The sequence below is a fragment of the Myxocyprinus asiaticus genome, chromosome 23 (genome assembly GCF_019703515.2).
Source record: "Myxocyprinus asiaticus isolate MX2 ecotype Aquarium Trade chromosome 23, UBuf_Myxa_2, whole genome shotgun sequence".
Lineage (NCBI taxonomy): Eukaryota > Metazoa > Chordata > Actinopteri > Cypriniformes > Catostomidae > Myxocyprinus > Myxocyprinus asiaticus.
Genome location: NC_059366.1, coordinates 24439645 through 24467498, shown reverse-complemented (window position 1 = coordinate 24467498; position 27854 = coordinate 24439645). Strand labels below are relative to the sequence as shown.

The following is a 27854-nucleotide window of genomic DNA, read 5'->3' as shown; positions in this document are numbered from 1 at the left end:
GCATTCACAAAAATAGAGCCTGACATGTCTCTTTGCTATAATTGTCTTTGTGTAGTATCTTCTCCCTTCTTTCAGGCTTTGTTCAGAATAGAATACTAGTATTGCACACACTGGATACTATATACTGTCAACATTGTACTATTTTACAAAATGGTATGTGAAACCACCCAATGTGCAAGCATAATTGCTTTAAACAGTAGTTTGCTACATTGTCAAATAGCCTCATTACATTGCATGTTCAAATTGTGGAGTCAAGTTATCTTAGAAATAAAATGGTTATTTACAGTGCAGGTTTTTTGTAAACTTAAATTGGTGTGAATAAATGTTCAGCCAGCATTGAAAATGTAATGACGTCATGATGGCGATGATTATATTATTTGATTTTAACATTTACATACTGAATTGTGAATTGGCCCTTTTCTTACATCTGTAACGTATTGAATTGTGATTGGTCTTATCTTCCTTGCACATACATTTAACGATTTATAGCTGCCTTTACACTGCAAAGATGATGTCATGTTACTATACGTGTATACTTGCACAGCTTACAAAAAGACGGGTGCTGAGTGTCATGACAATGGCAAGGATTAAGAATGTGGCATTTCGGTGGAAAAAATGGACGCCAAGCAAGGAGCAGACGTGTGAGCGACGAGCTCTGCGCACTTTGCTGAATTTTCGATTATTCTCATGTTATAATCTGGTGAAATTTGATACACCCAGTTACACATTTGTCCTTTGTTGCAAAACATGGCAAAGAAGTCAAAATCCTCGGGCTCTGGAGATATTAAAAGACACTTACTTGTTCAGGATGAAAGCCCCGACAGGCCTACAGACCGGGGACTAGATTTGGATGGCATGGCAGGAGAGGAGATCCAGCGTCAGTTGTCCAACATGTCGATGATGTTGACGAAGATTCTTGCTGACTTGGAGGATCTCCCTGTAATATGTTGATCGATCACGGCGATGGAAATAAAATTCTCTGAGTTAGGTACAAGAGTGTCTGATGTTGAAAAACGAATCGATTTTCTGGAATCTTCGGAGAGGGAATTAACCGCTAATCCACCCGCGACCAAAGTTGATTTGGAACATCTCCTTGAAAAGCTTGAAGATCTTGAAAATAGAAACCGCAGGAATAACATACGAATTGTTGGAATTCCTGAGCATGAGGAGGGCAGAAATATGGTGAAATTCCTGGACGAGCTCTTCCCGAGTCTGCTCGACATATCAGGCCACAAGCTGGAAATTGAGCAAGCTCACAGATCTGCTGAGGGAGACAGGCCCAGATCGATTCTGGCCAGATTTCTGAGATCATCCTATAAAGATCTTGTGTTATGCCAGGCGAGGAGCAAAGGGAAGCTTTCTTGGAAGAACCATAATATTTTCTTGTTCCCGGACTTTGCGAGTTCGACGAGAGAAATGCGATCGGTTCAAGGAATGTAAGAAACTCTTACATCAGAAAAAGATCTCGTTTGCTCTGGTGTTTCCTGCCAAACTGAGAATAGAAACGAAGGTCGGTCGCAAAGTATTCACATGTCCAAATCTGGCAATGTCTTTTATAGAATCAATGACTGAGTAAACCATTGGATGTTTCATATGTGAGTGGGCCTGACTCGCTGTACCTAACTCTTGAGGAAGCTGGGTGAAATTTTGGGTTTTTTGCGTTGGCTCCGCCGTGCGGCTGGAGCTTGTTTTGTGAATAACACTTTTCCTTAAAAAACTTTTGCATTGATAGAAGATTACATTTGCATTGAAGTTCCCAGCCAGTTTGAGAGTGGACACTACGGATGACTGCAAAATATTTACATGCTCACACATAGGATGTCTTTTATAAAGCTGATGGATTGTGTAAGTCATGGGATATACTTTTATGCAGCCTCCGAGTGAATTGACTCGACCATCCGGGGATCCGGGATGCCGGTTTTGTTTCTTTTTGTATTGGTTCCGCCTAGCGGCTGGAGCTTGTTCTATTGAATAACACTCCTTTGGAACAGCTGTGGATCTGTTCATTCTTCGTGCTTATTCCTCCTGCTGGCTGGAGTTTTTGTTGAGTATTTTTACGGGACATTGGAATGATTACGTCATCCACTGAACTCATAACAGCCGGCTCACTGAACATTAGTTTGGCTGTCCGAGGAATCTGAACGGTTTTATATCAGCTGGAATTTGGTTTGTGGAAGATCACACCTTTGAGACAGTTCTGTGAATGAATCTACACATTCTTTGTGTACATTCTTCCTATTGACTGGGTTAAGTATTTTCTGTTACGTAATTTTGCCTCACAAATTGTGAGGCAAAACTGAGCAATCTGATGGCAAAGTTGTCGTGGGGGCTCGTGTGCGTTCATGGACCTTTTGAGTTTAAAGGGATTGTCGCCGGTTGGTGCTGTCGTGTGCGGGGTTAGTGCGCACGTTTTTCTTTTTTCTGTTTTTGTTCGGGGAGATGTTCGGGGGTTGATTGTTTCACTAATGTGGAATGTGGTCTTCATAATTTTGTTTTTCACACACAATTTTTTATTTTTATTATATCAAAATGTCAAATGTTAATATGAGTGTACTATCTCTCTCCTCATGGAATGTGAATGGGTTGGGGCACCTCATAAAAAGAAGGAAGGTTATTACTTTTCTTAAACGTAAGAAATATGATATAGTGTTTCTTCAAGAAACACATCTCTCCCCACAGGAAGCTGAAAAATTTGGGAAGATATGGGGTGGACATGTTTTTTTTAGTGCTGGCTCAAGTAAGAGCAAGGGAGTCATTATATTGATTAATAAACATTTACAATTCAAATTTCTCAAACAGATTAAAGATAAATTAGGAAGAGTCATTATTGTTTAGCTGAAATTCAAGGGCAAAGTCTGATTTTGGCTAATATTTACGCACCTAACGTTGATAATCAGGGCTTTTTTATAGATCTTGAAGGGATGTTGCAAACCGTTGGCACCCCTCATGATATAATATTGGGAGGAGACTTTCATCTTTTGATGGACTCAGTCCTTGATCATAGTGAAGCTAAAGTGTGTAAACCCCCTAGAGCAACATTGACGCTTAACAGGATGTGTAAAAATCTTGGTCTTTCGGATATTTGGAGACTTTTGAACCCATCCGGTAGGGACTATACATTTTTTTCATCAGTCCATAAGATTTATTCTAGAATAGTTTTTTTTTTGATATCCAAATCCCTCATTTCATCTGTTGTTGACTGCTCAATTGGAAACATCTTAGTCTCAGATCACGCCCTGGTGAGTTTAGAGGTGATGCCACATATAGAGAAAAAGAAATCATATAGTTGGCGCCTTAATGTATCCCTTTTACAAAATCCTGATTTCCAACAAATGTTAAAGACTGAAATCAATGTTTATATGGAGACCAACTGGTCCTCAGTATCCTCTGTGAGCGTGGCTTGGGAGGCACTTAAAGCGGTTCTTAGGGGCCGGATCATACAGTATGCCTCATTCATCAAAAAATCCAAAGCACGAGAACTTGTGGAGTTGGAAGGAAATATTAAAAGTGCAGAGGCAGAGCTGAAGCGCCGTATGTCAGCTGATGGTCTCAGAGAATTGACCCGATTGAAATATAGATATAATACTATTTTGTCGCGGAAAGTGGAGTTTTGGTTATTCAGGGCAAGACAGTCATACTTTGAGTCGGGTGACAAAGCAGGGAAGCTTTTGGCTAGATATATAAAGCAGAGAGAGTCTCTTTCTATCATTCCCTCAGTGAGCTAGCCGGAGAGGTTAAGTCGCATCCCGTTATTTTGCATTTGCACTCGATATGGACAAAAGTGTCCAGAGTGTTTAATTCTGATATTTATTTAAATGTTGCCTCGAGCATATGGCAGAACCCTAAACTATGTATTAATAAGTCCCCTTTTTGTTGGTAAGATTGTATTGTGAGGGGGGTTAATGCACTTGGTGACCTATATGAGGGTGGAGTATTGAGATCTTTTGAAAATTTGGTTCAACATTTTGGCATTCCCAGATCTCAGTTTTATAAGTATTTACAGCTTCGCCACCTACTCTGCACTATTTTTGGGAGTGGCACGCACCCCCCTAAAGCGTCAGGTGCTTTGGGAGAGGTGATTGCTGCTTTTGGAAAAGGCCATGAAGCATCAGTGTATTACTCCCTACTAATTCAGAGTCTGGGGGATGGAGCCTTGACTTCTCTCAAGAGAGTATGGGAAAAAGATTTGAATTTGGTATTGGAGGATGGAGTGTGGACTAAGATTCTTAAAAATGTCAAGTCTGTATCTAGAGATGCAAGGGTTCGCCTTATGCAATTTAAGATTTTACATAGATTTTATTGGACCCCCTCTAGATTATATAGGCTTGGTCTTAAAGACACACCCACTTGCTGGCGATGCCAGTCAGAAGTTGGAGACACTAAGATCCAGGAGTTTTGGTGGAGGGTTCAGAGGTATTTGTGCGGCGTTTTGAACACTCAGGTTTTGCTTTGTCCCAGACTCTGTATTTTGGGTGATGGGGCGGTCATGCATTTAGGGGACAATCATATAAAAAACTGGGTTATGACCAGTCTCATGATCGGCAGGCAAGTAATTTTAAGGGGTTGGAAGTCAAATGGAGCACCCTCTTTTTCGGAGTGGTGTGTGGAAATGGGGAGGGTAGCCGCATTTGAAGAGGCGGTAAGTAGAAGGCTGGGGTTGAGGGACTTATTTACTAAAAAATGGGGCAAATATTTAGTTTTTTTGGGGGGGAATCTCGGGGAGGGGATGTGGAGAGTGTAGTTTAATCATGTATGTTTATTATTTTATTTATTTGTGTGTGTGTGTGTGTGTGTATATATATATATATATATTATTTTATGTAAGTGTATGTATGTGTATCTGTGTATGTATATATGTGTGTATGTGTGTATATATATGTGTATGTATATGTATGCGTGTGTGTGTGTGTGTGTGTGTGTATATATATATATATATATATATATATATATATATATATATATATATATATATATTATTTATTTATTTATTTGTTTTATTTTTTTTGGATTGTGTGTATGTTATGTGGGACCACAGGGGTGTTCATTAGGGGTCAGGGTGGGATTGTATTAGTAGGGTTTAAATGTAAAATGTTGATTCATTATATATGTGTTGAGTTTTTTTCACTGTCATATGCACATGAATCAATAAAAATGTTAATTACAAAAAAAGAATGTGGCATTTCATTCACACAACCAAAGCTTAAAATCTAAGCTTACCTAAAGCTATAACCCTATTCTTTGTCTGCCTTGTAAGCACTGATATTTTCAACTGTAAATGCAACCTTTGGTAGTCTGATCAGATAATGAGTGGAGAAAAATATTGCAGTAAAAATAAAATCAGAGTTGATATTGCTTTAAATTCATTTGTCACATTGTGGAAAACAGGATTTATTGCAGTATGCTTGTATACTGCACATGTTTTAAATCTAGTGGAAAATGTAGGTATTTAATCCATATGCAAAAATGTGCGTACTGTACACCGTGGAAATTCAGCATACTGAAGTAGTGGTAGTACGAGTACCAAGGTAATATGCCATTCTGAAAATATCCTCAGTCGTTTCTTCAGTGAAATAGCAATATCATTAACGTGCTCCCTGTTTCTCTTACCTGACACATGGCTAAGCATTTAACTAAGGATTAAAACAGACTTAAAGTACTTCAACCTTAATTTAAATGTGTCCAATTTTCATCCAGGTTTTGATTGGAATCTAGTGTTTAAATGGGACTACATGACCCTGGAACAAAGACGAGCACGGCAAGGAAACCCTATTGCGCCTATCAAGTAAGAATTTGTATCTCTTCTTAAATATGTCTGTTATAAATGTTTTATTTTTAACTCTGTGACAGATTATTAGGAGCTGATTAGGAAGCAAGTATTTCCTTGCACTGTATCAAAAACTCCCATTTTCCTTTTTTTTCTGCATTTGTGATGATGTCAGCTGCTTAACATACAGACTCCTTTCAAACTTTATTAAATAAATTCAGCCTTAGGTGTGCCATATATTTTTTTTATTTATTTTTTTAAATCTTTTTTAGGGACTCTATTCTTAATAATTTTAGATGAAATATTATGCTGTATAGTTTAGTATTGGAAAGTAATTTTGTATTTTCAGGGCAAATTGCAAATGGCATTTTTGCGCTTTTAAAGGCACTGTTGTAATGGTACGCTACACATTTGGCTGTTTCTAAATGAAAGTGAGCAAATGAATCCCTTCACGGAGGGCACTTCTGCTTGGCTGTACTCTACATACAATGGTCACTGTAAGGAAGTCATTTTGACATTAAAGTTTATTTGATCATATCTGGGGAGCCCTCGTGATTTATTTAAAATTAGTTGTTCATTAAAGATTTTACCTGGGATTGTAAACCCCACTCGTACACCCAAGGACTGTCAGCAGAAAATAATCCTTACATATTTATATATTTTTATGTTTACACAAACGTTTAACACTATTTTCTGTGCTGCCTTGCAATGCTGGTATTCCCTTCAGGAAATGCAAAACTAATCATATCTACTGTATAAGGTGCTGAAATGTTTTTCTCTCAAACTTTCAAACTTTTATGCTCTCAAAAAATGCAAAGAAAACCAAAACGAGCAGCTTTCTTTTAAATGCACACACACAAGATCTGCCCACAGATGTTGAAACAGCTCATTAATTCAGCTTTGTCAACGTGGGAAAACAATCTACTAAAGTTCTCGTAATAACAAAACAACAAGTTTTGTCCATGGAGCCTGCGTTCCTGTTTGTTGGTTGTTGTTTGTAAATGGTCCTGCCTCCAGGGAGTGACTGAAGTGTATAATTAACAGCTAAAGGGGAGAGAAAGAAAGAGAAGGAAAGTAAAGGGAGTAAAGCGAACGAAATGGGAGATTGTATGAATGGTGCTTTACTGTGGTGTGAAATTTCAATCACTGTGCAGCAAGTACATTAAAAGTAAATTAAGAGAATAAACAATGCAGTTTCTCAGTCTAGACAATGCCTTCAAGGGATGTGCCATGTAGAAGTCTTCATGACACAGCACTCTTCTGCCTTGTTTAATGATTCCAATGTTTTTTAATGACTTTGTTTATGAGGCTGAGATCAGATTGCTCTCGCAACATCAGAGAGTGAAATTAATTCAATTTTTTATAAAGTGGCGAATGGCCACTGAAACAAAACCGTGTGAGCATAAAAGAATATATATATATATATAAATAATTATGGTATTTGTTTTCTGCTTTGGAGCTATTTAAAGATGCCATGAAATCAAAATTAGAGTTTTGTGGCTTATTGTCCTTGTCTGTAAGCTTTGAGGCCATCTATACTGTATGTTAATGTACTCCTAAAAGTTGATAAAAATGATATTTAGCAGATATACACATTTAAAAATGTATAGTCTTTTATCTTGCAGAAAAACAGAAGAGAAAGTTTTGATGACACATATTGCACTCATGAAATTCAAAATGCAAAATGTCCAATAACATGTTCTCTTAGATGAGAATGTTCCCTCCCCCTAATATTATCTACATCTGACTAGCAATATTAATAGCAATAGCAAATCATAGTTCATGGCTGTGATGTCATGGAATGTTGGCTATTTAAAAAAAGGGGGGTTAGCACTTTAATAAGTCCCACCCCAACTTCCTGTTTTAATAGGAAATACATAAACTGGGTAACACTTTACAATAAGGTTCCATTTGTTACCATAAGATAAAGCATTAGGTATCATGTACTAACAACGAACAATATGTTTTTACAACATTTACAACATATTAATCATGGTTAATGTTAGTTTATAAAAATACTGTTTATTGTTAGTTCATAATGCATTAACTAATGTCAACATGTACAACTTTACATTTTAAATATGTATTATTACGTTGAACTTGTAATTAACCAAGTTTAATAAATACTGCAAAAGTATTGTTCATTGTGAGTTCCTGTTAACTATTGTTTACAAATGTAACGTTGTTGTGAAGTGTTACCGAAAACTATGTTTATCAAGCAATTTCATGTGTTCTTTAATATGTCATTTCGTAATCATTACATTGTTTACTGCCTGTTTAAGTTACAGTAGTGCAAGATTTATTTTTGATTTAGCCCTTTATCTCACCTTTTAATATTAATATTTTATTTCTAATTTATATCATATCTTGTGTGTTTGATGTTGTTTAGTACACCCATGATTGCTGGTGGTCTTTTTGTAATGGACAAGAACTACTTTGAAGAGCTTGGGAAGTACGACATGATGATGGATGTTTGGGGAGGTGAGAATCTCGGTGAGTAGAGCCATTATTTCTCTAAATGCCCTGTATTTCATCTGTTGTGCTGTTTGATGCATTCCAAAAAGAAGTATGTTAGTCTTTTTAAATAAAAAATTGATACTCTGTTCAAAAAAGTATTTGTACACTTTCTGGTTGTCAAACTATGTGGAACATATTCATAGGTAATGTGATAAACTACACCTGTAGTTACGCTACTCCTCCGTAAACTTAACACAACCTGTCTAAACTGGAAGCGAGCATTGCATCGTGTCAAAAGCATATAGATCCCATTATAATCAATGAAGCTGTCTGCTCTGGAAGCGTCCGTTTTGGTGCGTTGTGTCAACAGTAAACGGATGTCCCATTCCATTTTGCACTGCACGTGCTGACACTAATCCTGCCAACAAGACAAATAAACGGTTTCGAAAGTTAGCTTCGACTCGTCCAGTGTAGACCGCCTCAAGTATGCGTCAACGGATGTGGCCGCCCGGTGTAGACAGGTTGTAAGGTAAACTGACTTTGTACATACACTAAAAATGACCTTGAGACATGATGGTTAAAAGTAATTGTGACAGTTGCTCTGACAGTGACATTAGTTCTGAGAAAAGATCTAGCATCACTTGCATGTGCCACTTGTTTAGCTATTTGAAAGTTGAGCTTAATTGTCCAGAAACGTTGTGAAGCCACTGTATGTGACTACAGAATATGAAATCATGGTACTTCTGTCCATAGATCAGATAAGAATTCCTTACTTAGCCAAAACTCTGCCCATCTAAGGGGCAATTCAGGTCACCACAGAAGAACCATTGCCTTTATATTGTATTATTATTAGGGAAGAGTCTTGAATAGAGTTGAAATTGCAGAGTAAGACTTTTTCAGGTTTGGCCATTAATGTCTGTTGCATGATGGATTCTGAGAGAAAGTCCTGACTTATTCCATAAACACAGCACTTTCCTTAGCTGTGGTGGATGTGGAAAAGTTTATAAGCGTGCCAGCAAATTATGCCCTCAGATTTCAGGAATAAAGCTTCATTCTGCTTGTGTGTGTTTATTTGAAATCTACAAGGACTAGGAAGTTTCACAGAGTTGGAACACCTTGTGGTTGTGATATGGTTGTTGTGTTATTTGCAGTGAATTTTCTGTTGTCTTTGTTTATTCAGAAGTCAGGCGCATACAAATTCTGAATGAGATTTGGCACTCAGAAGTATTTTTTTTACGATTTAGATTTTTGTATTCAGGGACTCCTGTGTTTTGGCAGATGTGAAATGGTTGTTTGTTACATGATGCGTTGTGCTCCTCAGAGATCTCATTCCGTGTGTGGCAGTGTGGAGGCAGTCTGGAGATCATTCCCTGCAGTCGAGTGGGCCATGTCTTCAGGAAACAGCATCCATACACTTTCCCAGGAGGCAGTGGCACTGTGTTTGCCAGGTATACACTATACAAAACATTCTTATGTTAGCATTATATTTTACTATGGAGAACGTTCCTTTTTTAAGGAGCATGAAGAAATCAGAGCTTGGTAAATTGACCATTTTTAAAGCTTGCCCCTGCTGAAAAAAATTCTTAAACTGGCCTAAGGTGGTTTGTTGCTCTTAAAAGAATATTCCGGGTTGTAAAGTTATAGACAATTTTACAACTATGTTGCCATGACGATGTAATGTGAACAAACCGTAAAATGACAATTTAACCAACTTTACAGCTCAAATAATACATGAGTTTCAACAGAAGAATTAATGTGTTTTTCTAAAATTATAAGATTCACAAAATTGGGTTGCACTTTATTTTACAGTACATGTACTTTCAGTATACTTACAGTGTACTTACCCAAGAAAGAAAGAGTAATATTAGGTAACTACATGTACTTAATATGGGTTTAGGTTAGGGTTAGGGAAGACTATCTTAGGCTGGTTTAAGCTATTTTTTTCAAGCATGGGTTCAGGGGTGGATCTAGAAATTGTTTTTATGGGGTGGAATGCAGACTGTGAGGGGTGGCAACACCAAAGCAAGCGCCCATGCGTAGTTCTTATGGATTAAGGTACCAAGCTTTATTGCAACAAGTACTAGTTCATTAATTGGAGTCACTATCAAATTACAAGTGTCCATGAATTTGTGATACAACTGCATTTCCACAGGAACCACATAGTAACAATTTTGATACTGATTTGCCAACATGAAATTATTATTTTATTTTATTTTTGCATAATATAAATTAAGTAACAAAATGTATATCTCCAGAGCACCAAGACATTGTCTATTAAACACATCAACAAAGTCAAAATGTTCCTTAGCTTGACATTTAGAACCGGCAATCTGGACTAAACTTCACCACCTTTGTTAAGTGTACCCATAGATGGAAAATGCATGCATATCCCATGTTGTTCTGCTAATAAAGTCCTGTAGGCCTATCACCTTTGTAACAGCTGGAATAATCCATTTGAAAGCAAAGATTAACACAAAGTTAAAATAATTAACTGTACAGAAAATTGTACTGTGGGGGGCACTGCTGCAAAACTCATGAATATTAATTGTGCTGTGTGCAGTAAAAGATTCTTTTAAATTACCTGTTTTTGTTTTGAACAGTCATACTTAATGACCGATTCAAGCACCCAAAGAAATATTTCACATAATATGTTCATTTCATTTCTACATCTGCCACTATCAGTCTTGGGATTTTGTTAGTCAGTAGATGAATACATAGATCAGCACTTTGATTAAAAACATGACTGATTGATCTAGTGTTAACTTTTTGCCTCTAGTTTTGCATTCTAATTTGCCCAGGTATAATTTTTTTTATAATAAAACAAGATTGCAACTGTACATCAGTGGATGGGTGTTTAAAAATAAAATGCAATAAAACATGCAAGAGGGGAGATGAAAGTAGCAGAAACACAGACACATTTATTGACGGCAAAAGTGCTGAAGTAAACGACACTGATAACAGCCGCAATTAACACTTATCATAACATTTCAAAATAACACATTCCAGTGCCAGATCGCCAGTCAAAACACACATAGATGAAATAGAAACTACTAGAACTGGATATGTTTCATCTGGATTATACACATACCTGACGACAGCTACTTCAAAAAGTGGTGAGGACACGTCTCACCAGTCTCAACCGTGATAGTGATGTATCTAATAGTCACTGGGTGAATACTTGGAAACAACTGAGAAATTCATTTTTTACCTCTTTTTTTTTTTTTTTTTTTTTTTTTTCACGTATTTGTCCGTGTGGTCATTGTTGTTGAGGAAATAAGCTGATCAACCCTTGAGAGCCCAAACACTATACACGTGTAGGTAGGCAATTGGTCAATGCTGTTATTGGCTGCTGCTGTAAAAAAATCACAGGATCGGTTGCTGCTGTAATCAATCATGATATGGGTCTGTAGTCATTTGTGTGTACGGTGAGAGTTCAAGCGGTTTGACATGAATAAACCCCTACACAGTGTTAAAATCAACAATAATATACTTTTGCCACCCCGGTAAATCCGCCCCTGCTTGGGTTAGAGCACACAATTAGTGAAGCAATTTGCCACCTGAGGCCATGCATCAAAGTGAATTTGCCATCTATATGTAGAAACTGGTAAAATCACTGTAATGCACGGACTCAAATGGCTTATTGCTTTTATAAAATGGTGGCAACAAAAATATATAAAAGACATCAATGTTCTATAAATAGTCAACTTTATTAAGTTTCAGTTTTTAATTGAAACAGTTGCTATGTTGCTTGCTTGTTGTTGCAAGCAACTTGACACAATTATATAGAATGTGCAGTCATGGGTTTGTGATTATCAGCATTTTACAATGGCTTTAAGTATCATCTGAACAGAATTTTGAGTTAGAACTGTCCATTTTATAGTAATGCCTACTTGTAGTATTGTAGTCAGAATTGTAGTAATCTTACCTAGAAGTTTTTTTCTTGGGCATCCAGAGTGAGCAGAGGTGAAAAACCAATTGGTATCAGTCTATATTTTTTTGTCAGTGCTGGAGTAAAATGGAACCTGTAGTGTAGCTCGGTTCATGTACTCCATCCGGTGGGTGAATCAAGCATTGCAACTGTAGTGAGCTCACATATTGAGGTAGTAGAGTTTCAATTTTAATTAAAAGTTGAAGTGACATTCTGTTGTAATTATCATTCACCAGTAATGTATTGCAGAAGGTCCATTAGTATTGAAATTAGACTCCGGGATAATGGAATGGTCATTAGAAGGACATTAATTGCTCTGTATAAATTGATAGTTGACTCTCATTTGTTTCTCTCTGCAGGAACACGAGGCGAGCGGCAGAGGTGTGGATGGATGACTTCAAGAATTTCTACTATGCTGCTGTTCCCTCAGCTCGTAATGTACCCTATGGCAAGTAAGTGTGTATGTCATTGTTTATGAATAGCTTTTTATAGACTTGCTTATCACTGCATTCCTTATATCTCATTAATGTTTACATTATTGACATTAATTGTTAACACTTTACAATAAGGTTCTAGAATCTAAATGGTAACATTAGTGAATGCATTAGTTATCATGAACTAACAATGAGCAATCATTTTTAGAACATTTATTAATCTTGGTTAATATTTTATAAATCATATACATTGTTAGTTTGTTAGATTACAATGCAATAATATGTACAACTTAAAATCTTAAACATTTATTAATATATGTAGAAATTGACATTAAACAAGATTAATAAAGGCTGTAAAAATATTGTTCATCGTTAGTTCATGTCAAATATGCAATTATACCCATTAGTATTGTTTTTCCTTTTTAATATTGAAGCTCAATTACATTGTGTCAGCCTTAACTTGATGCAGTGTGTTTGGTATAGAGATTTATAGTTAGACATTTTTTATAGTAAAATATTTAAATAATTGAAATCATCATCATTATCTCTATATGAACATTATTTTGCAGCATTCAGAGCAGGCTGGAGATGAAGAAGAGGTTAGGCTGCAAACCATTCAAGTGGTACCTGGAAAACGTCTATCCTGAGCTACGGTGAGTAGCTGTGTGACCTGAGCGGAATCTAAATAGCTGTTGGATCACTTTGGCCCAGTTTAGACTTTGTGATCAGATGACTCGATATGAACGTTAATACAAGGTGTACACTGGACCTTTAACCCTTTCACCTAATGTTTGAATGTGCAGGAAGATTATATCCGGAAATGACTTGATGTAATTCAACTTTTTAAACTTCATTAACATCAAACTTCTTACTCCACTGACAGAGATAACAGTTAAAGGTAGAATAATCAGTACCTGACTTGATATTTGACATATTTTATGCCTTGTTTAGGGTTCCGGATCATCAGGACATTGCCTTTGGTGCACTACAACAGGGGCAGAACTGTCTGGACACACTGGGACACTTTGCTGATGGTGTGGTGGGGGTGTATGAATGCCACAATGCAGGGGGCAATCAGGTATGATTATGAGTTCAGGTACTGAATAGTCTTATATGTAATGTGACCGCAAAGCACTGGGTGATGGACACATCTGGCAGTGAGTTTGGGATAGTTTAGAGGAATCTGCACTTTGGAGGGTAAGTGATGTATAGGTGAGGGCTAAATGGTACATTCTGGATCACGTGACCTGCTTTAATCATTATTGATCTGTAAAGCAGAGGGATTTAAAGGGTTCATCACAGTTTTAAAAATGTGTCTTTTCTCTTTAAATATTTGTATTTTGTTGATTTCTTTGGAATTGTACTTGTGAACATGTGGGTTGTTTTCAACAAGATTTTAGGTAAAAGTTCATTAGAATGTACAAGAAAAGTGTTATATATTGTCCTGTAACTGGTCATCATTTCTAAACCCTTTTAAAAAATATATATATATATCTTTATTTAAATGGTCCTGTGGTGACAATTTTAAAAGCTCAAATATGGCTCTTAAAAGTCTTTCAATTAAAATAATATTCCGGGTTCGATACAAGTTAAGCTCAATTGACAGCATTTGTAGCATAATGTTGATTGCCACAACATAAAATTTAAACCCTTTACTCCTTTTTTTTTTTTTTTTTTTTTTTAAAGGAAAAAAATCAAGGTTACAGTGAGGCATATACAATGTAAGTGAATGGGGCCAATTTTTAGAGGGTTTAAAAGCAGAAATGTGAAGCTAATAATCTGATAAAAGCACGTACATTACTTATGTCAAAAGTTGTGTGTTATATGAGCTGAAATTTTAAATCGTAATTTTTACGGCAGTTTAAGTGTTTAGGGAGCTATGTTGTCATGGCAACGAAGTTGTAAAATTTGATATCACTTTACACAGAAAAGGTTAGTAGCAATTTGTCACATTTAAATCATGTTAACATGCATATTGTTTATGTCTTGTGGCTATACTTTTGAAACAGTGAGTATTTAATGTTTTCGGATTGGCCCCTTTCATTTCCATTGTAAGTGCCTCACTGTACCAAAAAATATTTATTTTTTAATTTTTTTTAAAGAAAAGGTCAAAAGGTTTTTTAAAGATCACGAGTCAAAATCATTTTTTTTGTGGTGGTAATCAACATTATGCCACAAATGCTGTTGATTGAACTTAAAGGGATATTTCACCCAAATTCTTTCATCATTTACTCACCCTCATGCCATCCCAGATGTGTATGACTTTGTCTTCTGCAGAACACAAATGAAGATTTCTAGAAGAATATTTCAGCTGTGTAAGTCCGATAGACTCCAGTGGTTAAATCCATGTGTTCAGACACAATATGATAGGTGTGGGTGAGAAACAGATCAAAATGTAAGTCATTTTTTGTCATAAATACTCCTCCCTGTCCATTAGGGGGTGATATGCACGAAGAATGTGAATCACTAAAAACAGAAGAAAGAGAATGTTAAAGTGAAGTGGAGATTGACTGAGCAGGGATGAGGATTTATAATAAAAAAAGGACTTAAATATTGGATCTGTTTCTCACCCACTTCTATCAAATCACTTCAGAATACATGGATTTAACCACCAGAGTCATCTGGAGTCATTTTTATTTTGCTCTTATGTGGATTTTGGAGCTTCAAAATGTTTTCACCTATTCACTTACATTGTATGGACCTAAGAAATTCTGAAAAGTTCTTCTAAAAATCTTCATTTGAGTTCAGCAGAGAAAAAAAGTAATATACATCTGGGATGGAATAAGGGTGTGTAAATGATATATGATAGATGAGAATATTCATTTTTGGTTGAACTATCCCTTTAACTTGTAGTGAACCTGGAATATTCCTTTAATCTGTGGTCATAAAAGCTGCATGCATAAAAATGATAAAGAATTAAATGTTTAAAGCAGTTTTAGAAAGTGTATTGTGTCACACTGCAGGACATATCAACTTGCCGAAGTACTTCATGTCAGCTACTTGTATACATTTGAGAAAATGGAAGCATCTCATCATGCAGCTGTTCATTTAAGTTTCTGTATGGTATATGCTTACCATCTCTCTCCTGTACAGGAGTGGGCCCTGACTAAAGACAAATCAGTGAAACACATGGATCTGTGTCTGACGGTGGTGGATCGCACTGCTGGCTCGCAGATCAAACTGCAGGGCTGCAGGGAAAATGACAGCAGACAGGTGAGCATGCTGTGCACAAAGCAGGGGTTGGAGGAGGCTGCTGCTAGCGGTGTGTTAAACCTATGTATTTTCAAAACCGACTACTCAGTAGGTTGCCTTAACAACTGGTCTACTAATTGTTCTCAAAGAAGTCCTGTATTATTAGGCTGGGTTCAGGTTCATCTGACCCTGATCAGAAATGTTATTAGAGGGGGCGTTTTTACATTAGGCATGTTTTTGTGTTCAAAAACACTTAGATGGAGCACGTTTTTAAAAGTGCAGCTATTTTTAACATGTCAGTGCTAAAAACCCAGTGCAAGTCATGACAGATTGTAGTGCTGTTACTTTAAAGGGGATGAATTAAAAGATCTAGTTGCTTGACAAGTTCAGTTTTCTGCCATGTTGATGTATATCCTACCCTAACAGGAAGTTATGTATATAACATATCAAAGGGCTACATGAACTGTGATTTGTTAGTCGTTTGCAGTAGGAGGATATTCATTAGATTGGACAAAAATCTATAGTGCAGAATGCATCAAAGATGATAAATTTGTATATTTAAATACTAAAAATGTTTATATCTGCTATATTTATTTGTTTATGTGTACTTATTTTGATTTCATGGGGTCATGGGGACCACTTCTCTGAGAGGATTTTACCATGCTAACTATATACTGTAATAGCCAAAGTACAGCCCCTAAACGTATAAAAAAAAAAAAAGGGGGGGATGGAATTTTAACCATATAAAGTCATTTGTCTTATATTTGATGATTTTTCTAAATCTTTTACATTATCAACATGATGATTACTTTACTGTTGTATGCACTGCACTAGATGCCTATTGCCTCCTGGTGCAAGGTTCTGTGCTCGTCTGGAAGTTCTTGTAATACAATTTCCAAAAAAATCACCTTCATATTCTGATGCACATTTCTTTTTGCTGTGAAATCTTTGGTGATTTTGATCAAGTAAAAGTAACCATAACGTTTATATTTTACTGATATTTCAAAATGAGTATTTGCTGTATTGAAGCAATTTGTGCTTTAATTTTTTTTTTTTTTTTTTTTTTTTTTACATTATTTTATAGAAAAATCACATTGAAAGCTGTGTATCAAATATGATACAAAAGGCTTTTGAGGTATATCACATAATCAGTTAATAGACATACTGTATAACTTTAAGAAACATTTAAAGTGTGAACTGATATTTCTATGTATTTTTATATATGCACCCTGCTGTCATTGTAAAGATCTCATTGTTTTACAGTACAAGCTATTATGATATCTTACTATAATCTCCAGAGACCCAGCAAAAAAAAAAAAAAAAAAAAAAAGGTTTTATTATGTCCCTTATTTTAAATGTCAATAAAGTGTTTGGGGTGTAAAAAGCATATGAAGATAATAGATTAAAAAAACAAATTTCAGATTTGATTTGATGTGCTGAGTGTCATACATTTCAATAGAACAGGAGAGGATGTTATCATGGCCAAACTCTCAAACATTTGGTATCTCTGAAAAGCCCAGGATGTCCTCTTAAGATACTTCAAGATTTCCTACTGTGGCATATATTGACTAAGAGAAACTTAACTAGCAAAATGCAGTAATGAATTGCATTGTCTCAGGAGGAAAATGACTTTTAAAGCCTAATGTATCAAATGTGATACAAATAATCGGTTCAAAAAACAGCCCAAGTAAAAAAATAATAATAATAATTTTCATCTATTATTTCATATGTCTGGCTTTATTGGGTTAAACATATCAAAGCTGAAAAATGGGATGCAGCTTTAAAAACTAGTCTAACTCAACTAGTTGTTAGACGACTAGTCGTTTAGTCAACTATTGTGACCCTTCCATAGCTGTTGTCCAGATAACTACGATTTTGAACATTGTTTCTGTTGCAGAAATGGGAGCAAATCGACAACAACTCCAAACTGCGACACATAGGCAGCAATCTGTGCCTGGACAGCCGGAGTGCGCGGAACGGTGGCCTGACGGTGGAGGTGTGCAGCCCCTCGCTCACTCAGCAATGGAAGTTCACTCTCAACCTGCAGCCCTAGCTTGACACCGCCAGTCCCAGCCCTCCCCTTCTCGCGCCCGGAATGCCCGCGCTGGGCACGCACTCGCCCCTCTGAGATATCGCTGCCCAGATACAGACTCAGGGCCGCCACAGCGTGGTCACTCTGGTCCTCAAGGGCCACGGGGCCACGAAAACAGACAAAACAAACAAGATGATGATGACAATTTCCATCTAACTATATACCTCAATGTTTCATCTATTGTCCAGCTCTTGGAAAGTGAATCTGAGTGTCTACACTTAATTGAAAACATTTAGGGGTTTTTTGTCCTGTTTCCGATGCGAACAAAAAGATTCTGCTTTCTCTCATCTTTTTTTCTTGTCTTATTTTGCGCCATTTTTTTGTCTTGTTTTCTGAAATGAATTTCTGCACATTTTGTATGATGGAGTTGATGTCCATTGTTCTTTTCTTTTTCTAGTCACGTTACCAATATTGTTGAATGTAATTGACATGTTTAATGGAGGCTCCCTGCCTGTGCTGTGATCGGACTGGATTTTGAATGAAGGCAGTTTTAGTTTGGGCTGATGGGAATGGAGAAGACTCATTTGTTGTGTGCACTCTCACAGACACACTTTGACTGTGGAGGACATCGGCAGCCTCGTATTTTTCAACTCGTAGTGCACGCACAAAAATGTTTGTTTTTTTGTTTTTTTAGTTTCTGTTGAATTGTCAACCTGTCTTTTCTGTTAAAGGTGCAATGTGTAAAGATTCAGCCTGCTTCCTCTGGAGGCCTCTGTTGTGTTCTGAAGGAGAACAAAGGCATTGTACAGAACATTACTGCTGGATTCACATACTGTAGCGCTGGCTGCTAACAATTCAGTGTCTGTACTTGTCTTCAAACACAAACATGTGTTTCTCAGTTGCATTTTTATCAATAATCATGTTATTTCGTTGTTCTAAGTAGCCTTTATCTATTTTCTTTGCAAACTGTATAATGTAAAATAATCAACTTTGGTAACCTGGTAACTCCAAGTAGATATAATGCTGATCTGAAACTTTGCTCCTGTTCTTGGGTTTTGAGCAAAGCTGTATGTGTAATACTCATCGTCTTAACTCGTTGTCCATCACTTTGATGTGTAACAAACTGTTCTGATTTCATGCAGGATGTATCCTGGATAGTTCAATGGGTAACGTGGGAGTTGCTTCTGTCCTGGTTGTTTCAATACCAAGATTAACCATGATTTTACTCAGCAACTGTGGTCAAATGTGGCATATACCTTTACTTGAGCATCCTTATCCTTTTCAGTGGTTAAAAGTTACTGCCTTTTTTTATCCATGATACTGTGTAAATGTGAAATTTTTTTTGTCTTTTTTTTTTTTTTTGTCGCTAAGCAGCTTTCAGAGTGTGCATTAGAAAAGCATTTACCACTTAACTGGACTCACAAATGAGAAAAGTAACCCGGGTTGGTGTGGGTGTGTGTGGGTGTGTGTGGGTGTGTGTGGGTGTGTGTGGGTGGGTGTGTGTGGGTGTGTGTGGGTGTGTGTGTACATGCAAGACTCACTCATTCATTTAGTCTTTTCATTTATTCATTGCCCCTAGGATATTTCAAATTTCCACATAAAAAGCATGGCGTATTATTGTGGTACTTCAGTTGTCACTGGTTAATCTTAACAGAACTAGTGTTACTGTAAATCCAATAGACAAAGAATCCTGTGATATGTGAAATCAATTTATTTAATCAATTTACCTGTCTTTCATGTATACCTGAGCTGGGATAACGGCGTAGCATTCTGACTAACTTATTGTAGGGTAGGAAATCCAGACTAAATGAGTCCCTGACTACCTTTTGGTCAGCTCTCCTCATGTATTGCAGTAAATGTTATGTTAATCTTTGACTTGTATGCATTTGATTAGTCTACATCACCCTGTGCTGTCCCAGATATTACAGTTCTCCATCAGCGAGTTAGATGGAGTTAGATTAACATTTGGAAGATGTCTTTTTTTTCTTTTCTTTTTTTTTTTTTTCCAGTGACATTTTTAAAGGGATAGTTCACCATAAATGAAAACCGTTATCATTTACTCACCCTTGTGTTCCAAACCTGTTCCTGACAAACCTGATTTTCTTTTATGTGTGGAACACAAAAGGAGATGTTGGACAAAATGACAGCTTCAGTCACCATTCACTTTAATTTATTTTTTTCCCCAATAGAATGAAAATGAATGGTAACTGTGGTTTTTCTTTTTTATGCTCCACAGAAGAAAGAAAATCATATTGGTTTGGACCAACATTTACAGAATTTTTGGGAGAACTTTTCCTTTTAAGTGAAACTGGGCAGAGATTGTGTGGCCTTTAGTGTGGAGAAGAAGAAAAAATCAGTCCATCTACCTGTATTTTAAGTTCTGTGTTTTGTATTGTCATCAGGTTTCCTGTAGTCAAATGAGTTTGCTGCCCCTAGGGATGACCACATGAGTAGAGGCAGCACGGAAAGAGCAGGGTAAAATGTGAAATGCACTTTTGCCATAATGAATCATGCCACCTTTCTCCAGTTTATAAGAAGAAAGGCCAATGAAATGAGTTTGCCATGTCAACATGTTGACAATATTAGTGCAGTGAAAAAAGTTAAAGGGATAGTTCATCGCAAATTGAAAATTCTGTCATTATTTACTCACCTTCATTTTGTTCCAAACCTGTATGACTTTCTTCTGTGGAACACATAAGATGTATGTTGGTGTCAGTAGCTATTCACTTTCATTGCACCCTTTTTCCACACAATGAAAGTGAATGTTGACTGAGACTCATTCTGCTTAACATCTTTTGTGTTCCATGGTAGAAAGAAAGTCATATGGAATTGAAACAACGCAAGGGTAAGTAAATAATGTCAGAATTTTCCTTTTTTGTGAAAACAAGTCCTTTTAATGTTTATGTAGGGGAAAGTTAATGGCTTTGAACATTTTTTGGGGGGGAAAACACAAGTCAAATTAGGAGCAATATGTGATAACTAATCTTTGAATTGGATTAAATGTTTACATAGCAGTGTGCCAAAGTCATTTACTGTTTGACTGAAATGTGGAAACAGTTCTATTCAAGGCTAGGACAGTTGTCATTTCAGTAAATGAAGGACACGTGACCCCGCATTTCTTTTTTTTTTTTTTCTCTCTCTCTCTCTTAAATGACAGTTTTAGGAAGTTCTTGATGTTGCATTAAACGGCAAAGGAAACCCCATGGGGTCAGCAGCTGTAATAGTGTATATGTGTGTATATACAATGTATGTCCATGCATGTACATTTACACTCATTCTGTTGCAGTTATAGTGATTTGGTCAATTGTACAGCACTTGTATTTGTTCATTGTTTTATAGATATTGCAAAAGTTTGAATGACAAAAAATAATGAACTTAAATAAAAAAATTTATACATATAATTACAGGTGTCCATAGTGTCTTCACAGATCAGGGATGGTACAGTGCATTTGTTCCATGCTGAAGTGTTGTGGTTGATGTTATGAGTACCTGTGAGTCTTTGAGTACTGTTTTGTTAGACAAATTGATGTAAGCGTTAAAGCCATTTACTTCTGTAATTACGCTGGATTTTACAGGGAAACATTGAAATATGTGATGTTGAATGTATGGGTACGCGAGAGCTCTAGTTTCCAGGTAAAATGTCCCCAGAGTGATGCTAAAAGCTAAATGAATTTTTAGTTTTAAGTGATTTAATACAGTCAACACACATGCATATTCTATTAACCCCACTCCCTAACCCAAACCCCAACCCTAAAACTAAATGTCAGGGCAGTAAAAATAGAGCAACAGTGCAACCTCTGAATCGCACTCTCCATTGTTTATGTGAACGTAATAACTTCCTGGCTTCCATGCGACCAGAACCCGTGTCTCTGAAGCTGCTCACGCAATGCAGCATCAGTTTTCCCAGAAGGAAAGAAGAACACAATTGAATTAATGCAGAAATGTTTGATGGGGGATGGTGCTTGTCACTAATTCAGCAGAATGGGGCGATTTCAGGGTACAGTAACATTCGGAAGCAACATGTTGATTTTGTGTGTGGTGATGTTCTAAATGTCTTTTGGTGAATTTGGGTGGTTTCATGCTCTTGGCAGCCAATAATTCAGCGCCCAATAAAAATTGTGGCTGACACAAATATTTTACATTGCTTCAAGTGAACCTGTATTTAATGTAGTCTGGGTTGTATTTTCTTTTACCTTGTCTAGTTTTATTTATGGCCTTCCTAGCAGTGTACGGGACTCAGACACACTCTCAGTTTAAGTCTAAACTGCAGCCTATGCCAACCAGACATCACTTTAGTCTACGATGATGAACTTCACAGAGGATAAACTGCTGCCAACTCCAACTGTAAAACATGGGATACTTCACTATTTACTGCCTGAACCTTGGACTTGGGATGGACTTCACCAGAAATGAACTGCCACAAGCTTCAAGCTGGACTGTGATGCCCCCAACTAACCTCTGCCTGCATCTTATTGGTCAAAGGATCGACTACACTCTCTTAAAATGGAATACATAAACAATAAACTAACTGCCAACTAAAGCCTTCTTCGGCCAAATGGCAAAGGACACTGCATCTATGTGCACTTCCACAGTCAATTTGGGATGGACTTCAAAGACGTTTTAGTCTTTAATCTTACAGTTCATACAAAGTCCTTTAGTTTAAACATTGCCCACCAACATCTACTTAATTTACTAATTTAAACCATGACTTGCATTACACATAGATAATATTGGCTTTACATTCATGCTGTTTAGCCAGAGAGGAACTTTCCCCCTTAATTTTCTGTTAAGCTGCTTTGAAACGATGTGTTGTGAAAAGTGCTATACAAATAAAAATGACTTGACTTGAATTGCCACATGTCCATGTTGGCATCCGTCTAATTTGGCTAAATAGTTAGTAAAAAAGTGACTGAATTTGTGCCAGTCATTGAGTTTTATTGGATGCACTGCCTTTGATGTGAACAACATAAGATTCAGAAAGTGATTTCTCCTACCTTTTAAAAGTAAATAAAGCCTATTTCTTTTGCTATATTAAAGCTTATGTGTGTAATTTCTGCGCCACTTGCTCCACCCAACAGAATTGCAAAAATAAATATTCTCCGAGGCACCCCCAGTCTGCTATTGATCCAACAAACAGATAGTCCTGCCCCCGACTCACCCCATTGATTGAATCAGTTTTGTTGTGTCAGGTTGGATAGGCTGCTCAAAACAATCAGGAATTTTTATAGCACCACAGACCGTGTTTACAGTATTTGAGAAAATTAACCTTTGAATAGCTTGCTTACAGTTGTCTCTAAATATTAAGATTAGATCAAATAAAGTATTTTAACACCAAAAAAGTTTAACTTTTATTTGTTTTTTTACTCTATTAGTTACATTTTATACATTTAGAGTTGTTTTCCCTGCTGTTCACAATTCTATCAGAACAGACCTAGGATTGTTTTTTTTTTTTCATCGCAACTCTTGACCCACTAGTTTAGAACCACTACTGTTGCAAAATATACAGTGGTATACACCTCAGAAGCACACATCCATGATTTGCATACTGAATACTGCAATATCAAGTTGTGTAGAAAAAAAAATGTACTGTATCCAGTATATAAACATTTATTAGTGTGCAAATCAGTGTAAACAAAAGGCAGGGAGATGGAGCACAGGTCAGACTGGTGAGGGTGAACATTACAGATAAAAGATCACACACTGATAGACAGATACTATCCCACTCAGCTTATTTTCAACATTCACAGTGAAAAGACAAGTGAAGGTACACCAAGTATTATACAGCTAGACACAGCACATTAACAACATTCGTACATGAAAATAGATAGATACATACATGTACAGCACTGGGTTGTTAAATTGACCAGTTATTGAGGAATTTTGGTCCAGTAAATGAGTTATTCACAGGCTTTATAGTTGTCATAACTGTTCTCTGTTGCTAAAATGTCCGTTTTAATTACCTGCTATCATGCCATACGAAGCTGGCCCTAAAGTATAGTGAGAAATGTTAGCGGCCTGTGCAAAAGCAGAAACTTTGCTTGTTGGAAGGGTTTTTTTCCTAACACACAGCATCGGAAAGAACTTTCATTAAAAGTCATGGCCGTGCTAACCATTTTCACTGGCTTAGAGAGTACTGTATGTTCTTGGCAGAGATGTATATAGCACCCAAACCAGTATCCTACTATATATATTGTCTATTGCACTACAAGAGATCTTTGTAATTACAAAACCCTGAGGTCACCCAAGATAAGGCCCTCATGAGGACATGAGGGTCAAACAGTTTAAACCAGATACCACCTGTCTCACTTTATTAGTTCACTGTCTGCCTAGCTCTAAATTCACACCTGTTTTAAAAGTATTTCTACTGGAGTGCAGATAGAGATGGAGTGTGGAACAAATCCCAAACTGGTGGAAAACACGGATATACAATCTCAATGTGCTCTCTCAAAAAATGGTATGGACAGATGAAATAAAGCTTTTGTCTCAATTAAAAACCAAAGATACAGGTATAAAAGTGTGGCGTTTCTCCACATACCCACTCCGAGTACAAAGGAAACAGCAGGTGAAGACACAAAGTTAACAGTAAACAATAAATGAAAGCTGAGAAAATTTTAGTTGGTATGTCTGGCAGCTGAAACAAATTCATTCACCATTGTTCATGTGTCACTTACAGTGGTCATTATCCAGTATGTATACAGCACAGTGATATAGAGGGGAGATGCTTGACTAAATGTATTACCTGAGGAAAATAACCAAATCTGCTTCAGTGAAGGGACAAATTATGCCATGGGTAAATAGCACTGATTGTAACATGCCATTACTACAGTTACAATATAGCAACAAGGAAAATTGATAATTTGATAAAGTCTGACTAACTGTAGACCTAGCAAAATAGTAGACCTCATAAAATGAACCCTGTTAAGAGTAAAGATACATTCTGGTTAATTTAAATGTTTCATAAGTTCGTTCATTTTTATTTTATTTTTTTCAAATCATGCTCTTGTATAACAACTCCTATTTGAACTGGATAGCCTATTTTATGTAATTACACAAAATATAAAAGTTTTTAAATTAATTATTATAAATTATATTTACTTTTTTTTTTTTTTTTTTATACTATATTGGGCCCTTTCAAAGAAATACATAACATTTACTATTATATTAAGGATATTTTAATTGACAAAAATGTAGGGATAATGAAATGCAGATAAAAGAGTTTATGCAATGTCAAGGAAATTTAATTTGGGCAATAATGCAATTTTTGTGAGCAATTACTTTAAAATCTGCCATTCCTGGTCTTAGTTTGTTTCTGCTTAGTTACTAGTTAAGTGCAAAACGGATTGGGAAAGCTAATAGTTGTGCCACATTTTCATCTCAGAAGCAATATCAGTATCAGTGTGGCATTATACTGTACATCATCTGCTGTGTTTAAACCACAACAATCATGTTGTTGCTGTGTTTTAAAAATAAGAGTAAAAGATAATAAATATTAAGTCATATAAAATAGAAAAACACCCAGATATTTGGGAGAACATCTAGGATCTCCCTTCTTTAAGTGTGATATAAATTAAATGAATTGCATTACATTCTCATTTTGCTGATAAAAGACCTCAGTCGATAAATATATGCAGTATATTTATCAGTGCTGAATGTTGGATATGCTGCTCACACACAGAGATAATTCACAAAACATTGAACCTTTCTTCAAAACTATGTCAACACTATTACTGGAACTCTATCGATAAAAATAATTGCACAAAGGGCACGTTTTTTTGTTTCTCATGCAGCAAGTGTTACAGAGACTTTTGAGTGACTTATGTACAATGTTCCTGTGGTATACAGACTTTTCATGTGGAAATGGCAAAATGGGGTCTTAAAGGGATAGTTCACCAAAAAAATTAAAATTCTCTCATCATTTACTCACCCTCATGCCATCCCAGATGTGTATGACATTCTTTTTTCAGCACAAAGATTTTTAGAAAAATATCTCAGCTCTGTAGGTCCATACAATGAAGTGAATGGTGATCAGAACTATCAGTAGCTCCAAAACTCACATAAAGGAAACATAAAAGTAACAAAGGTATATTCACCATTCTCTTGCATTGTATGGACCTACAGAGCTGAGAAATTTTTCTAAAAATCTTCTTTTGTGTTCAGCTGAAGAAAGAAAGTCACACATCTGTGATGGCATGAGGGTGAGTAAATGATGAGAGAATTTTCATGTTTGGGTGAACTATCCCTTTAAATGCATATTTAGATCTCGAACATTTCTTTTTTAACCAGACTTGGCACAATTTTTATTTGTTACATATCGTGTTCCAACTACATTTAACAAGACCCTGAAGTGCAGAATGTTAATACAAGTGAGTATAATATGTTCATGTTTGTAGTTTTTGTAAGTGGGTATGAGACAGCATGTGGTTCCTTCACTGAGTGGGTGAGAAATCGTCCAGACTCAGCAGGTCTTTGACCAGCCTCTCACCGAACTGTGCCCGGCTGTAGCGTTTGGCACGGTAGGCATCTGACATCTTGTATAGAATGTAGGCATTGTTAATGGCTATGCTGATTGTCAGCCAAAACACCTGCTGCCATGTCTTATTGGGCTTGTGGAAAATGAAGTACCTATTTGGAAAAAGAAGATGATGGGGATGATTCTTTGACATTTTAGTGACCAAACTTTTGTTCTTACTTTTGGTGGGCCAAAATGTTTGTATTGAAACAACTGCGAATAAGATAAGCAGCAATAACCTTGATTAAGTAAACTTTTTTATAGGTCTAATTCGCTAACCATGCACACGCACATACGTATTTCTGCGCAAAACATGTGGGTGAACTTTTTTATCAAAAAGTAATTTATTCATTAATATTAATTGTTCTTCTTAAAAAAAAATTTTTAAAAAAGAGAAACGAAAAAAGAAAGAAAAAAAAACACGGTTACAGTGAGGCACTTACAATGGAAGTGAATGAGGCCAATTTTTGGATTGTTAAAGGAATAAATGTGAAGTTTATAATATTATAAAAACACATTCATTCTTTTGCTAAAATGTAATTTTTTAGCTGTAAAGTTGTTTAAATCATCATTTTTACTGTGGTTTTATGGATTTAGGGTTTATGGCTACGTCGTTATGGCAACAAAGTTGTAAAATTGGATATAACATTACACAGTAAAAGTTAGTAAGCTATTTTTACATTTAAATCATGTTTTTTGTGCATACAGTATTGTTTACAACTTGTGTCTATACTTTTAAAACAGTGAGTATTTTGATGTTTACAGATGGACCCATTCACTTCCATTGTAAGTGCCTCACTGTAACCAAGATTTTTGCTTTTTTAAAAGAAAAGGAGGGAAAAGACGGAATACATTTTTGTGGCATTCAACATTATGCCATAAATGCTGTTGTGAATCCATAATATTCCTTTAAGCTGAAATGTTGTTTATATAATTATTATTAAAAAGTGTATTACTACGTTACCCTACAATACAGTATTACTTCTGTTTGATTATTTAATTATGTCACACAAAAAAATTACAGTTGAAATCAGAAGTTTACATACACTTAGGCTGAAGCCATTAAAACTCATTTTTTAACCACTACACAGATTTCATATTAGCAAACTATAGTTTTGGCAAGTCATTTAGGGCATCTACTTTGTGCAAGGCATGAGTAATTTTTCCAACAATTGTTTAATGACAGATTGTTTCACTTTTAATTGACTATATCACAATTCCAGTGGGTCAGAAGTTTACATACACTAAGATAACTGTGCCTTTAAACAGCTTGGAAAATTCCAGGAAATTATGTCAAGCCTTTAGGCAATTAGTAAATTAGGCTAGGCTAATTGGAGGTGTACCTGTGGATGTATTTTAAAGCCTACCTTCAAACTCAGTGCCTCTTTGCTTGACATCATGGGAAAATCAAAAGAAATCAGCCAAAACCTCAGAAAAACAATTGTAGACCTCCACAAGTCTTGTTCATCCTTGGGAGCAGTTTACAAATGCCTGAAGGTACCACATTCATCTGTACAAACAATAGTATGCAAGTATAA

At 36.2% G+C, this 27854-nt stretch overlaps 2 protein-coding genes across 2 annotated transcripts in view; one reads left to right on the top strand and one right to left on the bottom strand.

The window, feature by feature from the left end:
* Nucleotides 1-21208, top strand: part of LOC127414129 (polypeptide N-acetylgalactosaminyltransferase 2) — a 155416-nt gene extending 134208 nt beyond the window's left edge. The window contains exons 9-16 of the mRNA XM_051651912.1: nucleotides 5695-5782; nucleotides 8154-8257; nucleotides 9543-9669; nucleotides 12509-12601; nucleotides 13153-13236; nucleotides 13535-13661; nucleotides 15677-15796; nucleotides 17673-21208. Of these exons, the coding sequence (XP_051507872.1) occupies nucleotides 5695-5782; nucleotides 8154-8257; nucleotides 9543-9669; nucleotides 12509-12601; nucleotides 13153-13236; nucleotides 13535-13661; nucleotides 15677-15796; nucleotides 17673-17828 (899 nt within the window). The 3' untranslated portion in view covers nucleotides 17829-21208. The remainder of the gene's footprint in view (nucleotides 1-5694; nucleotides 5783-8153; nucleotides 8258-9542; nucleotides 9670-12508; nucleotides 12602-13152; nucleotides 13237-13534; nucleotides 13662-15676; nucleotides 15797-17672) is intronic.
* Nucleotides 21209-23128: 1920 nt separating this feature from the next.
* The window catches only part of LOC127414130 (piggyBac transposable element-derived protein 5-like), a 34197-nt gene continuing 29471 nt past the window's right edge, over nucleotides 23129-27854 (bottom strand). The window contains exon 7 of the mRNA XM_051651913.1: nucleotides 23129-26429. Coding sequence (XP_051507873.1) covers nucleotides 26234-26429 — 196 coding nt within the window. The 3' untranslated portion in view covers nucleotides 23129-26233. The remainder of the gene's footprint in view (nucleotides 26430-27854) is intronic.